We start from the raw sequence: 14952 nt of genomic DNA, 5'->3' as shown, positions 1-14952 counted from the left end.
GCCCAGAAATGTACACAGTATGTCAGTTGAGGCTAAACTAGTGACCTATTACAAGTTTCCATCAATTCTACAAACTTGCACCTCCTTACAGTTCTACACTGTTCTCCTCATAGTTTACTATTTTTCCAAGTTTTATATTATTTGCTAATTTTGAAGTTGTGCACTGTACACCATGTCTAGATCATGTACTTTTGAACCATATCAGGAAAAACAAAGATTTCAAATCTGATCCTTGGGGAATGCCATTATAAACCTTCCTTCAACCTGAAAAGCATCCCATAATCATTAGTCTAATCCAGTCACACAGCCAACTTTGTATCCATGTTATAATGCACCATTGTTAATTTTGTCCCAAATTTTGTCCAGTGTCTATCTTCAGGGATCATGACATTTTTCACAATTCTCCTATTTATTGTGCATTCCCTTGTTTTATTGAGTCAGTTAACTCAGTTGGCTAGTTGATTAGAATATGGAATAAAACCAACACAGGTTGAATCCCCATACCAGCAGTACAGCCCTGGCTCCTCCTCCTCACCTTACCCTACACTTGTGGATTGTTATCCTAAAGTTATATCTAACCTCTAATGGAGGGAGATGCTTATGGTGCATGTGGACTATGGTTTCTTGCCTTGATTGCTCTCTCCAGGGGTAGGTGGGAATGTGGATTGAGGTTACAATCACATCTGCTGTGATGTTAAGTGGGGGAGCAGGATCAAGGAACAAAATGGGTGGCATGGTGGCACAGTGGCTAGCACTGCTGCCTCACAGTGCTAGAGACCTGGGTTCAATTCCCACCTTGGGCGACTGTCTGTGTGGAGTTTGCACATTCTCCCTGTGTCTGCGTGGGTTTCCTCCGGGTGCTCCAGTTTCCTCCCACAGTCCAAAAAGATGTGCAGGTTAGGTGAATTGGCCATGCTAAATTGCCCGTAGTGTTAGGTGTTGGGTGGGTTGCTCTTTGGAGGGTCGGTGTGAACTTGTTAGGCCGAAGGGTCTGTTTCCACACTGTAAGTAATCTAAAAAATGATCCACTCCTTATTTATGTATACACAATTTGCTTCCCATATACAAAAAACAACCCAATGAGTTTTTTTAAGTGAGGTTGGTCAAGTGAAAGATGTTTTGCCAGATCAGGGAGACTTCTTCAAAATAGTTTTGATATCTCAAGCAAAAATCAGGCATGCACATTGGAAAGGAATGAGTGATAGAATTAGCAGAAAATCAGGAGCTGCTTTTGATTTCCTGTTCGGAGTTCCCAAAGGAAGAGCACCAACTACATCAAACGTCACCAACAGGTTTTGCATAACACGGTAATGGATTCTCCTCCTTAAGTTGTATCTTTCATCTATCGTAAAGAAATGCAACATGTTTCAAAGCTGTTTTTATTTTTGGTTCATATTGCAACTTACACAGATATTTGCATAATTATTAAGGGAGACCAGTATCTGGAAAAGATTTGCTAAAATGGTTTGTAGAATGAGGCATTGTGACAGAATTAAACCACCTGAATTCGAAGCAAACAAGGCCCTAAATTGTTGATGGATTGTCTTCACATTCAAGGATTTTAAGGTTCATTTGAAAGAAAGCATGAACAATTTACTGTGGCAGAAAGTAGGGGAAGAAAAATACAGCAAAAGTCCCTGTAATTGTTTTCCTGGGTTGCTCTTAATGACAACACAGAGATTTCCTCAAGATTCAGGAAAATTTCCTGCTGGGAACAGACGATTGTCTTTCCATTTCGTCACTTTAAAGACCGTATGCTTGCAGTACTTTTTCTGTCTTTAAAACTGTTAAAATATTATTCATATTCTTCTGAATAGTTTTATTTTCTTTATTCTTTCGTGGAGTGTAGCATCATTGACATCTTTTACCCACCCCTAATTATCCTTGAACTGATTGACTTGTTAGACAATTGCAGAGGGCTGTTAAAAATCATCTACATTGCTGTGGGTTTAGCCTGGCATGTAGGTCAAACCACATAAGATGGGTTTTTATGACAAACATCTATTGTGGTCTATATTCTAAATTTATAATTTAAATTCCACCAAGTGGGATTTGAACCTGTATCCTAAGAAGCCTTGGCTTCTGAATCTAGTCCACTGACATTACCATTGCTGTCTCACCCTAATGATTAATAGATTAGCTGATCTTTTTCCAGTGATTTCTCATCCTCAGATATAACATTGGAAGCCTGGATCATACATGAACCTCTCTCAAAATTAAGGCAGGGCAAAGGGAGAAGTCCCAGAGGACTGGGTGAAATATTGCAAAAATGATCTACCAAGTGAGGTAGCAGAGTGCAGCATTCCAAATGGAGTTTAGAATATGACAGGAGTGCGCAATAGTGGCCCACACTAAAACAGCCTCAGCTTATGGCAGAGCACCACTAATCCAGAATCTGGTTTCCAGCATCTGCAGTCATTGTTTTTACTCAGCTTATGGCAGGTGAGTGAAGAATCAGGAGATATCTGCGAGTCTGCCGTATTGGCAGATACAAAGTGCCAATGTGCAACTTCAAAGCTGCACAACCTTCTAAAGTTAAACTGGCAGGTTATTTACCTAGACCCCAAAGACTCAGAAAAATGGGTGGCTGCAAAAGAGTTGCGTCCACCACATCCAGTATAAACACTACTTAAAACACAATTCAGACAATTGCTGCTACTGGAGCCATTTAAAGTAAGAGTGTTTCTACAGTAATGGGAGGAAGGGTTGAAGTAAAGAGAGATTGGGTTTTGTATGTTCATCTGCTACTGGGAGTCGGAAGCTAAATGCATATCACAGAACAATTGAGTGCCTGATCCAACAACAGTTTTTAACAGATCTTTAGTTGATCGTCCGAACAAAGTTGTAAGCCTGCTTCTAAAAATCTCCAGCAGACCTCAGCAAGTGAATAATTCCTTCAAGTGAAAGGAAACTTACATTTGCATGATGCTGAGGATCGAAATTGTTTCAACCCTTCAAAGAGAAGATATCTTTGAGCTGAAAGTGTTGGTCAGTACCTTTGCTGTTGTTTTTTTGGAAATAGTAATGCATTTCGAATTTGATTGAAGCGGAACATTGAAAAGCTAGATTCTGAACTATTTTTGACTGAACAAATTGATCTTGGAATACATGTAGTTCTTCTATAACATGATGGTTGCATTCTTGTGCAACCCTGTGTTATAGAAAAATCATACTTTGGAAGCGGCACTTAAAATGTTGACAATATAATCACGTTACAACCAACACACGTTTTAAAAGTTTGCGCTTTAGAAACAATATCCCCAATTCATCAATCGCGTTATAGCGAATTCGTGTTAACGAAATGTGTGGTATAGCTGAATGACCTGTAATCTAGATTCCAGAGAGAAATGTTCCCCTACTTCCATGTCTATCACTCTCCATTTTGTCTCTTTGAGCAGCTATGCAGAATGTTTCTCAACCCCCTGTTTTATCCCAAGTACAAGGTGGAGGAACCAGTTGAACTGTACAGTCCATCCCTTGTCCCGACAGATCTCAATCTGGTCCAGAAAGTGCTTCTTAGCCTCTTCCTCATTCTTGCCAACAGTAAGTGTCTCACGAATGTATTCAATGTCCTCTTTACTGGTTAGTTGTGGCATCCCTGTCATCACCATCATAGAGAAGAGTATAATCAACAGGTTGGTGTGGTGGCGAAGTGCAAGGTAGGCCTTGACACAGATATCCTATGGAAGGAAATGAAATATGCATCTTTCTTCTTTTCCATTAAGGCTACATTTAACAGGAAATTCATTCTGTCAGACACTACCGTACCTGAGTCGCGATATAAAGTAACAAGCATGGGTTTTTAATTGTCACAGCCAACATCACGTTTTAAAAGTTCATGCTTTAGAAACAGTGTCACCAGTTCATCAATTGCAATCGTGAATGCGCGTTATGGCAGAATGACCTGTGAGAGACACTAGTCATGCAGTGATACTGTCCCTACCTCTATACCAGAGGGTTCACATTCATGTTCTATTGGCTGCAGAGGTGTGTGTCATAATATATTCAAACAGACTGATTAAAAATATTTTTAAAATTGAATCCAGACTAGCGAGTTTTGAGAAGATTTGTAGCTCAGGTTGAGGTTCTGTATGTAAGTTTGCTCATGGACGTTTCGTCACCATACGAGATAACATCATCAGTGAGGTTCTGGTGAAACCACTGGTGTTAGTGATCCGCTTTCTATTTGTGTGTTTAGCTTTCCGTGGGTCAGTGATGTTGTTTCCTGTGGTGATGTCAGTTCCTGTGGTGACATCAGTTCCCATGGTGATGTCATTTCCTGTTCTTTTTCTCAGAGTGTGGTAAATGGGATCCAAGTCGATGTGTTTGTTGGTAGAGTTCTGGTTGGAATGCCATGCTTCTAGGAATTCTCATCCATGTCTCTGTTTGGCTTGTCCTAGGATGGATGTGTTGGCAACATCAACCTGGCCAAGGAAACACTGAATACACTATTAGAACAACCAAAGACACATATACCAAACACCACCAACTTCATCAGCAAGGACAACATTGTCAAGTTAGAGGATCAATGCCTTACTACCCACTTCACTTTCAATAACAAAACCTACAGACAAACCACAGAACACCCATGGGATCTCCAATATCAGGATTTTAGCAGAGGCAGTAATGCAGAGACTCGAACAAACAGCTCTGCCAACCATTAACTGCCATTTCTAGATGTCACAGTAGAGCAAACAGCCAATGGGGAACTTCAAACCAGCATCTCCAGGAAAACAACACATACGGACCAAATACTAAACTACAGATGCAATCATCCCAATATCCACAAACGAAGCTGCATTAGAACATTATTTCAACAAACCGCCACACACTGCAGCACAGAGGAACTACGAAGAGCAGAGGAAAATCACCCATACACCGCATTCAAAAAGAACGGGTACCCTAGCCACATTCCCCTACATCAAAGACAGCTCAGAAATGACTGCCAGACTACTCAGACCTCTTGGCATCATGGTAGCCCACAAACCCATCAACACACTAAAACAGCAGCTAATGAACTTTAAAGACCCCATACAGACAACAAGCAAAACTGGTGTCATTTACAAAATACCTTGCAAGAACTATAACAAACACTACATTGGACAAACAGACAGAAAACTAGCCACCAGGATACATGAAAATCAACTAGCCACAAAAAGTCACGATCCATTTTCACTACCCTTACATACAGATGATGAAGGACACCACTTCGACTGGGACAATGCATCCATCCGAGGGCAAGCCAGAGACATGCGTGAGAATTCCTAGAAGCATGGCATTCCAACCGGAACTCTATCAACAAACATATCGACTTGCACCCCATTTACCATCCTCTGAGAAAACAAACAGGAAATCACCACTGGGATTGACGTCACCATGGGAAATGACATCACCAACCCAAGGAAACCTAAACACACAAATAGAAAGCGGGCCACTAACAGTAGTGCTTCACCGGAGGCTCACTGATGATGTTAGGAGAAAGTGAGGACTGCAGATGCTGGAGATCAGAGCTGAAAAATGTGTTTCTGGAAAAGCGCAGCAGGTCAGCAGCATCCAAGGAGCAGGAGAATCGACGTTTCAGGCATAAGCCCTTCTTCAGGAATGAGAAGAAGGGCTTATGCCTGAAACGTCGATTCTCCTGCTCACTGATGATGTTACCTAGTACAGTGATGAAACGTCTGAAAGTGAACTTTCCAGCTCAGCGAGCAAACTTACATACTGAATCCAGATTCTCAGTTCTTTTCCTTGGATTTAAAATAAAAGGTCAGCAGGATTTGGTCTGATATTCATTGCACAAAGCTGTAGAAGCTCTCAGGAATTTGGGTTCATCCCCTCACATATATCCCTCCAGCCGATGCCACCCATTAAGCAGTGACAAAGCAGTTCCAGAAATAAAGAATAAGGTTGATATCCTGTATTGTGAAGAGTACCTCAAAAGTAACAAATGCTAAAAACTCTAGTTTTTTTTTTCCATTGTCTGTTAAAAAGCCTCCCAGAATGTGACCAAAATCTCTCATCTATCACTGCACAGAAACTTGAATTTGAAAATCTATCATAGACTTTGTGCTTTTGTGAGTGCAACAGATCTCAGATGAGTTTTGTATTTTCTGAATAATACATCTGTTCCTTGCTGTCCAATAAACCCCACATTCCCTTGTGTGAGGAGGAGGCCTTTTAATGTGAAGCATTATGTTTGCATTTATGTAGCATCTTTGGTGCAGTAACACAGTCAAAGATGCATGGTGGAAGATTTCAGGCAAAGTTTAATTTGAAGATTTGGATAGGTTATCAAAAACTTGATCAAAGTGGTATAATGTCTTAAACAAGGAAGCAAGAGAGGAATTTTAGAGCTTCGGCCCTGATGGCTGAAGTCATAGCCGTCAATGTCAGACTGAATCAATCAAGAATACTCAAGAGGTCAGAGTTGGAGAAACAGCGTTCCTTTTAGGATATAAGATTGGAGCAGGTCACCGAGATGGGGGGAGGGAGAGGCCATGAAGGGACTGGAACATGAAAATAGGAAGTTTAAAACTGGGATACTGCTGGATTGGGTGCCAGTCTAGAGCAGTAAGCACTGGAGTGTTGGTAGAATAGGACTTGGTGTGAGCCAGGTGTAGGCAGTCAGCCAGGAAAGTCACTTTGTAATCTGTCAGGTGATACAGCATTAGATTCACATACCTGAAACTTCTGGAAATGTTGGCTTGTCTTCTTGCCGGATGTGCCCATCACAAAGAGAAAGTCAGGAGTGAGAACAAAAGGCACTCTCTCTTTATTGATTCCCAGGAAGCTTTTGTAGTTCCCAAGAATATGACCAAAATCAATATGGAAAAGATTTCCTGAATGGAATAAAGCAGAAAGTTGTGGGTTTTCCTGTTGGTGCAAGTGTTCATAATCCTCTCATGAGTATTAATGAGGGTATCAAACTAACTGGCAGTAGGATCAGTAACTAAATAACATCAATTTAAGATAATTACCAAAAGAACCACAGAGAGAATTGTTTTACGCAGCAAGAGCATTCTTGCATGCATTGACAGACTGGTAGAAACAGACTCTGTCATAATTTTCAAAAGGGATTTGGGTAAATACCTAAAACATTCAATTTACAAAGCCTAGTGGAAATAATACTCCTAATTGCATAGCCAAAACCATGGGCCAAATGGCTTTCCTCAGTTATCCCTGTCCCTTTGTGGAGTACGTGGAAAATTCCTTGTTCCAATCCTACCTACAACTCATTCTCCAGTACAATGATGATGATCAATCTCTCATCCAGAATGGAAAAAATGATCAATTTTGCTTTCAATTTCCACCCTGCTCTCATCTTCATCTGGTTCATCTCTGATTCCTCCCTTCCTTGACATAGTTTCCATTTCTAGAGACAGGCTACACTACAAACACACCGACTCCCACTATTACCTCGATGATACATCCTCACACTCCACTTCCTATAAATACTCCAGCCCATTCTCCCAGGTTTTGCACCTTCATCACATCTCTTCTGATGATGCCATGTTCCACAGGAGGTCTTTAGAAATGTCCACCTTTTTCCTAAACTAAGGATTCCCCACCACTGTGGTTGACCATACTCTTAGCTATGTCCAACCCATTTCCCACACCTCTACCCTCACCCCTTCACTTCCCTCCCACAATACTAATAAGATCCCCCTCATTCTCACTTTTCACCCCACCAGAATCCATATCTAAAGGATCATTAGCCTTTATTTCCACCACCCCAGTGGGATGCCACCACCAGACACATTCCCCTCTCTTCCCTTGTCAGCATTCTGAAGGGACCACTTATTTGTGCACAGAGAGGCCAGTGAGGTAATGGTTTGAATGTTTTGGTCAACAGTTGATAATGAGATAGATTGGTAAGGTGATGATTTAGTGCTGTGATTCTAGATTATTAATCTGGAGACCTAGGTGATGCTCTGAGGACCTAGGTTCAAATCCTGCCATGGTTGAATCTTAATTTTAGATTCTTTTTACTTCAGTTTCTAATGATGACGATGAAATTGTTGCCAGGAAATACCCATCTCGCACACTAATGCCCTTTGGGGAAGGAAACTGCATCCTTACCAGGTCTGGCTTACATTTGATGCCAGACACATGGCATTGTGATTGACTCTTAACTGATGCCAGGCAATGAGGGATGGGGAATACTCCTGGCTTAGCCAATGACACCCATATGCCATGAATAAATAATCAAAAAATTAATTCAAAAATGACGGAAAATATGGCATGCTCCACATTTGAAGGCCACTCTCTCCTTGTTATGTCAGAGTATAAGCAATAGGAGCAGGAGTGAGACACTGACCCTTTAAGGCTGCTCTGCCATTTACTAAAATCATGCATCATCTTCTACCTAAATATCACCAGCCCACACAATTCCCATATATCGTCAGACATACAGTTCTCAAGTGTAAAGAATTCTGAACATTAGCAACTCTTTTAATGGGAAACATTTCTCCTTATTTAACTGCTTGAGCTTGTGTTCTGAGACTATGATCTCTCCCAAGCTCTGGATTTAGCAGGTGGGGAGGGGAACATCTTCCCAGCATCTACCCTCTAAGGATTTTACATGTTTTAAAGAGATTAACTGACAGCATCATCAATGTGCTTCGGGGCTTGTTCCCCTGCACCGAAAAGCCATCTATGTTGCTACATTTGCACCAATATTATGTTGCGGTTTATGTTTCTACCCTATACTACTATCTGAATGCATTTCCCACTCTGCTTGCACAACAATCTTTTTCATATCTTTCACACTCATTGATTAGCTCATGCAACAGTGCTGCCTGACATTTCTCACCTTTCCACAGTTCTGCTTCCTTTAGGGTGTGGCCTACACTGAGGTTAGTCATGGCTTTGTGGGCAGCAGCAGTCCATTCTTTACCACAACTCTCAACATCATCCCCATTTTTACTATTATTCATGATACTGGAATAAGCAAATCTTTGAAGAAAATTTCTATTTGTTAAATGGGCCATTTTCAGCAAATACAGGTTCTAAGGACAGTGAGCCTTATCCCTCGTTCCAGATAGCAACATACACAAACTTGCACAGGGTGAATTCCCCTATTTCTCTCTTACTAGCCCAGGATTTGTTAAAACTCATTCAAATGGCTGGAACAGTTCACCGTGGAACAGAGAAGGTCAAGGGAGCTGTAACTGTTAAGGGCAGCACGGTGACTCCGTGGTTAGCACTGCTGTCTCACAGCACCAGGGACCTAGGTTCAATTCCAGCCTCAGGCAACCGTCTGTGTGGAGTTTGCATGTTCTCTCTGTGTCTGCATGGGTTTCCTCCAGGTGCTTCAATTTCCTCCCACAGTCCAAAGATGTGCAGGTTAGGTGAATTGGCCATTCTAGCCCATAGTGATAGGTGCATTAGAGATTCTAGATTAGAGCGGTGCTGGAAAAGCACAGCAGTTCAGGCAGCATCCGAGGAGCAGGAAAGAAATGGGTCTGGGTGGGTTACTCTTCAGAGGGTCGGTGTGGACTTGTTGGTTGAGGGCCTGTTTCCACATTGCTGGTAATGCTGGTAATATTTGCTTTGACAGAGAGATATTGTGATGGCAGCAGACACGTGTCCACCTGTGACACAAGGTACCACTATCAATAAGGCAGGAATCTAATCTAAAATTAAGTTGAATTTTTATGGAGTAATTAAAGAATGGATTGAATTGGACTGACATCTGTAACCAAAGGACTGAAATTTAAGGTAATTGTCAAAAAAGCCAAAAGAGAGATGAGGAGAAACGTTTTTAATTATGCAGTGAATTATATTAAATCAGCAAGCTGCCTCATAAGGTACTGAATTCAATTGTAACTTTTCAAAGAAAATAAGATAAATACTTGAAGGAAGGAAAAGTTTGTAAGTCTGTGACTTAAGAGTGGGACAGTCTGACTTAACGGATAGCTCTTTCAAACAGTGGGAACCAGTATGATGTGCCAAAACGTTTCCTTCATTGCTTAATGCTTCTTCAAATCCTCTTCCTTCCAATAAATCAGTGCAGATTGTCAATGGAATAGAGACCTGTGTGTCTTCGCATCACTGAAGCCTTCTGAGGAACACATATAAATCACCCGATTAGACACTACACACTCACCTGACTCTGTGATCATGATGTTGTCATTGTGCCTGTCTCCTATGCCCAGGATGTAGGTTGCAACACAATATCCAGCACATGAGTAAACAAACCTTTCAACAGCTGACTGGAACTGCAACATCAATAACGAATGGTTTCAGTTTGCATAGTTTAACAGGCATTTATAATATTAAACACCATAACAAAAGAGGCCATCCAGCACAGTTACATCAGAAAGTGTCAAATAGTTAACACAAATCATCCAAAAATAAACAGTGCCAGAAAAATGCTGGTAATATTTGCTTTGACAGAGAGATATTGTGATGGCAGCAGACACGTGTCCACCTGTGACACAAGGTACCATTATCAATAAGGCAGGACACATCCGAGAAGACACACTGATGGCTCATTCTATCTAATGGTCATTTTATTCAAACTTTATGATTATCAATTATGACATTAAGTTGCAGCCCATATGGTTTTGGTAAGGTACCAGATGCCCATCCAGTATTCATTACCATCACCAGTGAGTTGATATAATACCCATTTGGTGCTGAGGAAAGCAGTGAGTCAGGATAGTTTCTAATATTTTTGAGCAGATTCAGCAACTCTGCTGGTCTAACATCCTTGAACTACTACAGCAAACTTGCCCACTACCTGCAAACAGTTAGATTCCTGTCATTCAGTCTGCTAGTCATGAACAAGTCTATTAGCAGTGAGCTGATCCAGTACCCAGTTAATAGTCCTCTGTAACTAGGGCTGGACAGAAGATTTTATTTAACTTGACCATTAATTAGATTCTCTACAGTATGCAACCAGGCCCTTCGGCCCAACAAGTCCACACCAACCCTCCGAAGAGTAACCCACCCAGACCCATTCCCATACTCTATATTTGCCCTGACGAATGGGCAATTTAGCATAGCCAATTCACCTAATCTGCACATCTTTGAATTGGAGGAGGAAACTGGAGCAACGGAGGAAACCCACTAAGACATGAGAATGTGCAACTCCACACAGACAGTCGCCCGAGGCAGGGATCGAACCTGAGTCCCTGGTGCTGTGAGGCAGCAGTGCCAGTGACTCAGCCACTGTGCTGCCCCACTTCCACATTATGGTCAGATAATGGGGTGGCTCAGTAGTTAGCATTGCTGCCTCAGAGCACCGGGGACTTGAATTCAATTCCACCCTCAGGCTGTATGGAGCAACACACATTCTCCCTGTGTCTGCGTGGGTCTCCTCTGGGCGGTTTCCTCCCACAGTCCAAAGATGTGCAGATTAGGTAGATTGGGCATGCTAAATTGTCCGTTGGGATCCTGAGATATGTAGTTTAGGTGGATTAACCATGGGGAATGCAGGGCGATCGGGTTTGGGGGGGGGAATTATGAGTTCTGGGTGGGATGCTCTTTGGAAAGTCAGCATGAAGATGATGGGCCAAATGACCTGCTTCCACATTGCAGGGAGACTTAAGCTTTCACCTTCTGGCTCAGAGGTGGAGACTACCCGTGCACCTGGTATTTCGAGATGGTCTCCCATCCAAGTACTAACCATACCTAAGTTTACTTAACCTCCAAGATCAGACAACATAAGACATTTTCAGTATAGCATGGCTAAAGTGCTTTGAATCAAACTGTCCGGCCATGTTGTGAGACACATGCAGCTCAGGTGAGAGTTGAACCCAGACTTCGAGCCCACAGGCAAGGAGACTCCACAATGTTTCAAGAGTCCTAAGGCAGCCATTTTGTATTCTGTGCTTAACAATCATTCAACATGAAATGGACAAAATTTACAGTAGAATCACTAACCACCCAGAAACAAATGATTGAATCAGTCGCTTAATTATTTTGCAATTGGAGAATAATTAACTGATCAAGTAGTTATCAAATTGGAAACATTCTGATATCTGTGAATTTAAAAGTATTAACTAACTGCAACAAGCTTTATTGTAGGAATGGGAGCAGTCAGGTACTGAGAATGAATCTCTATTTTGCACTTGGCCATCTGGAGCAGGTGCATGGTAAAAGCAACAGGGATTTGCATGAACCTAGATAAAATTATGAAGTGTCTTTTATTCTCCCCTACAGAGTAGACACAAATTGTCCAAACCAATGAAATTAAGCCATTGGCCACTAACAACAGCTTTGATTCAACATGAGGTAATGCTAATTCAGGAGATTAAAAAGTCAGATAATGTAAATCTCTTGTGAAAATTTACATCATTTACCTTGTCTTCAATCGGACACTTGTCTTTCAGCCAGTGATTCAACACTTCATCCTTAAATGCCCCTGTGTTGCCGACTGTGCTCTGTTGAATCTTAGCAATGGTTGTGGCATCTTTCACAATCTGAATCATTCCTGCAGAAGTACAACACTTTGGATTTGTGATCTTGCACAGAATTAAATGGCACTGCTAAACCAGGCATTCATGCCTCAGATGGGTTCACCATTGTATATTGACAATATTATCATCCCATCAGTCACTGGACTCAAATTAAAAACAGGATAAAACACTGGAATCTAGTGGACAAGGGACTACTGCACAGCTATTTTTGCACATAATGCAAGAGATGCTATCACTGTGAACCTTTAAATATAACACTACCCATTGCTAATTCCATTTCCCACATGAACCATTGTCAATCGTTGCCAAATTCATTGCTCAAAGTGACTTTGAGCCCATTGGTCTGTGTTTCATTGGAACCCTGGTCCCATAGGCCAGTTTATAAATCATCCAGTTCTTAAAAAAAGTAGAATAGAGTTAGAGGCCAGAGGCTAAAATAAAGCTTTTTTCTTACCGATTTTGTTTCCTGTTGCAATGCACCCATACGGCAAAAGACAAAGATCCAAAGATTCCATCTCCCAGATTGAATCCATAATTAGAAGGATCTGTGGATAGATTAAAACATTGTTTCACTTATCAAAATATTATTCAAAGCAGTAACTCCATGCAGCATCATGAAACAATTATTGTTCAAAGCACTGTTCACTTCTCCCACATGAACAGCCCCTTTGTAGAGTTCCCTGTGGAACTGGGTTACTCTCTTTGTTATGAGCCAGGTATGTCATTGTCCCTACACCCCGCTTCCCCCATCCTACAATACATATGGTAAACTCATCTGGATCAACTTATGCTCTAAACCATTTTGATTAGTAGAATAGAGAGGCAAAGCTGCAAAACTAGTAAATGTTGGTCGTCAGAAATTTGGGTAATCTTGCTCAAGAACCACAGACAGTGAACATGTATGTATGGTAAACAATTCACAAGGCATGTGGTATGTTAGGTTTTTATTGCAAATGGTTGGAATATAAAATGTAAGAGCTCAACTCTTAAGGTGGTTATGTTGAACATGTTTCAGGCACTGGTTCAGCCTCAGCTTGAGAATTGCATCCAGTTCTGGGCACCATACTTTAGGAAGGATGTGAAGACATTGGACAGGATACAGAAACGATTCACAAAATTAGTTCCAGGGATGAGAACCTTGAATTTTTTATATAGGTGTGATAAAGGTGTTCAAAATCATGATGGGTCTAGACAGAATAGAAAGGGTGAAACTGTTTCATGTGTTAAAGGATCAAGAATAAGAGAACATAATTTTAAAGTAATTGGAAAACAAATGTTAAAGTGACATGAGACTGTTTTGCACAGGGAGTGACTGATGTGTGGAATACACTGCCCAAGAATGTGGTGGAGGCAGATAATTGATGCATTAAGAGAATTGGATGGTTATTTGAAAAGGGAACAATGTGTAGGGTTGCTGAAAGAAGGTCTGATAGTGACACTAAGTAAACTGTTTATTTGGAGTACAAGTGCAGGTACAATGGGCCAAATGGCTGCTTTCAGTGCTGTGAGAATTCCATAGTTCTGTCCCTTTGGTACTTTGATCTCATGGAAACTTGTAAAATCCTGAGTGACCATTACAGGATAGATGCTGAGAGATTGGTCCTGGCCTCTCCAACCAAGGAAAACATTTTCACGTTAATGGGGCAGCTATTTACATAAGAACTAGGAGGAGGAGCAATTGAGCCCTTTGAGCCTGCTCCAACATTTAATATGATCATGGCTGATCTCATCTTGACTAATTAAAAACCTCTATACTTCCTCCTGAAATTTACTCAATATCCGGCATCCACTGCACTCTGGAGTAATTTTCTGTAATTCCACGGATTCACAAAAGTAATTTCTCCTCATCTTGGTTTTAAATCTCCAAACCCTTATCTATCCTATGAAGAGCTTTATGATATTTATTATGTTAAAACGTTAATGCGATTGATTTCAAAATGAATTATTTACATTGAGGCCCACCAGCTTCTGCAGTGGGATTTTAACCATGTGCCCAGCACACTATTCTGACATGTGCATGATTAGTCAAACGACGTTATTACTATGACACCACTTTCGCCAAATGAGAAGTATTGAGTAGATCCACGAACATTATCGTGAAGACCATTGAAATGCAGACCAATTCCGTGAACAGTAGTGTGCATGAGGCCAATACAATGAAAGATGCTGAGTTACAATACTGTACAGGGTGAATAATAAGAAATGGGAAAAATCTAAAATTCATAAAGAGCATTTCTGAGCATCACCTGGATGATCAGCATGTCCTGCCGCAGGTCATCTCCATGTTTAAAGATGATTCCAATAGTGTCCTTGGATATGGAGGTGAGATCTGCACACTTGAACTCTAGCCACAGAGGCTTTTTCTTTGATGGCATGACCTTACATTTATCCACCTGCAAAGCAATTAACAGAAAGCCAAGGTGAGTTTGGTGAATTCTTTCATTCTGCATTCTGGTGGGAGTTTAAATATATACACTGATTACACAAATCAATCTATGATTTGGCTCTAGGTGTGAGATGTAGTGCACAG

At 41.1% G+C, this 14952-nt stretch overlaps 1 protein-coding gene across 3 annotated transcripts in view; it reads right to left on the bottom strand.

Moving 5' to 3' along the window:
* Positions 1-1361: 1361 nt before the first annotated feature.
* pik3cg (phosphatidylinositol-4,5-bisphosphate 3-kinase, catalytic subunit gamma) overlaps positions 1362-14952 on the bottom strand; it is a 39303-nt gene continuing 25712 nt past the window's right edge. For all 3 annotated transcript variants that reach the window (XM_043714330.1, XM_043714329.1, XM_043714328.1), the window contains 6 exons: positions 14669-14815; positions 12877-12967; positions 12306-12436; positions 10106-10217; positions 6679-6836; positions 1362-3680 (listed from right to left, as the gene is read on the bottom strand). In XM_043714330.1, coding sequence (XP_043570265.1) covers positions 3399-3680; positions 6679-6836; positions 10106-10217; positions 12306-12436; positions 12877-12967; positions 14669-14815 — 921 coding nt within the window. In that variant the 3' untranslated portion in view covers positions 1362-3398. The remainder of the gene's footprint in view (positions 3681-6678; positions 6837-10105; positions 10218-12305; positions 12437-12876; positions 12968-14668; positions 14816-14952) is intronic.

This window comes from Chiloscyllium plagiosum, chromosome 24 (assembly GCF_004010195.1).
Source record: "Chiloscyllium plagiosum isolate BGI_BamShark_2017 chromosome 24, ASM401019v2, whole genome shotgun sequence".
NCBI classification, from domain to species: Eukaryota; Metazoa; Chordata; class Chondrichthyes; order Orectolobiformes; family Hemiscylliidae; genus Chiloscyllium; species Chiloscyllium plagiosum.
Note: the sequence above shows the minus strand (reverse complement) of the source record. Positions and strands in the feature narration are given on the sequence as shown.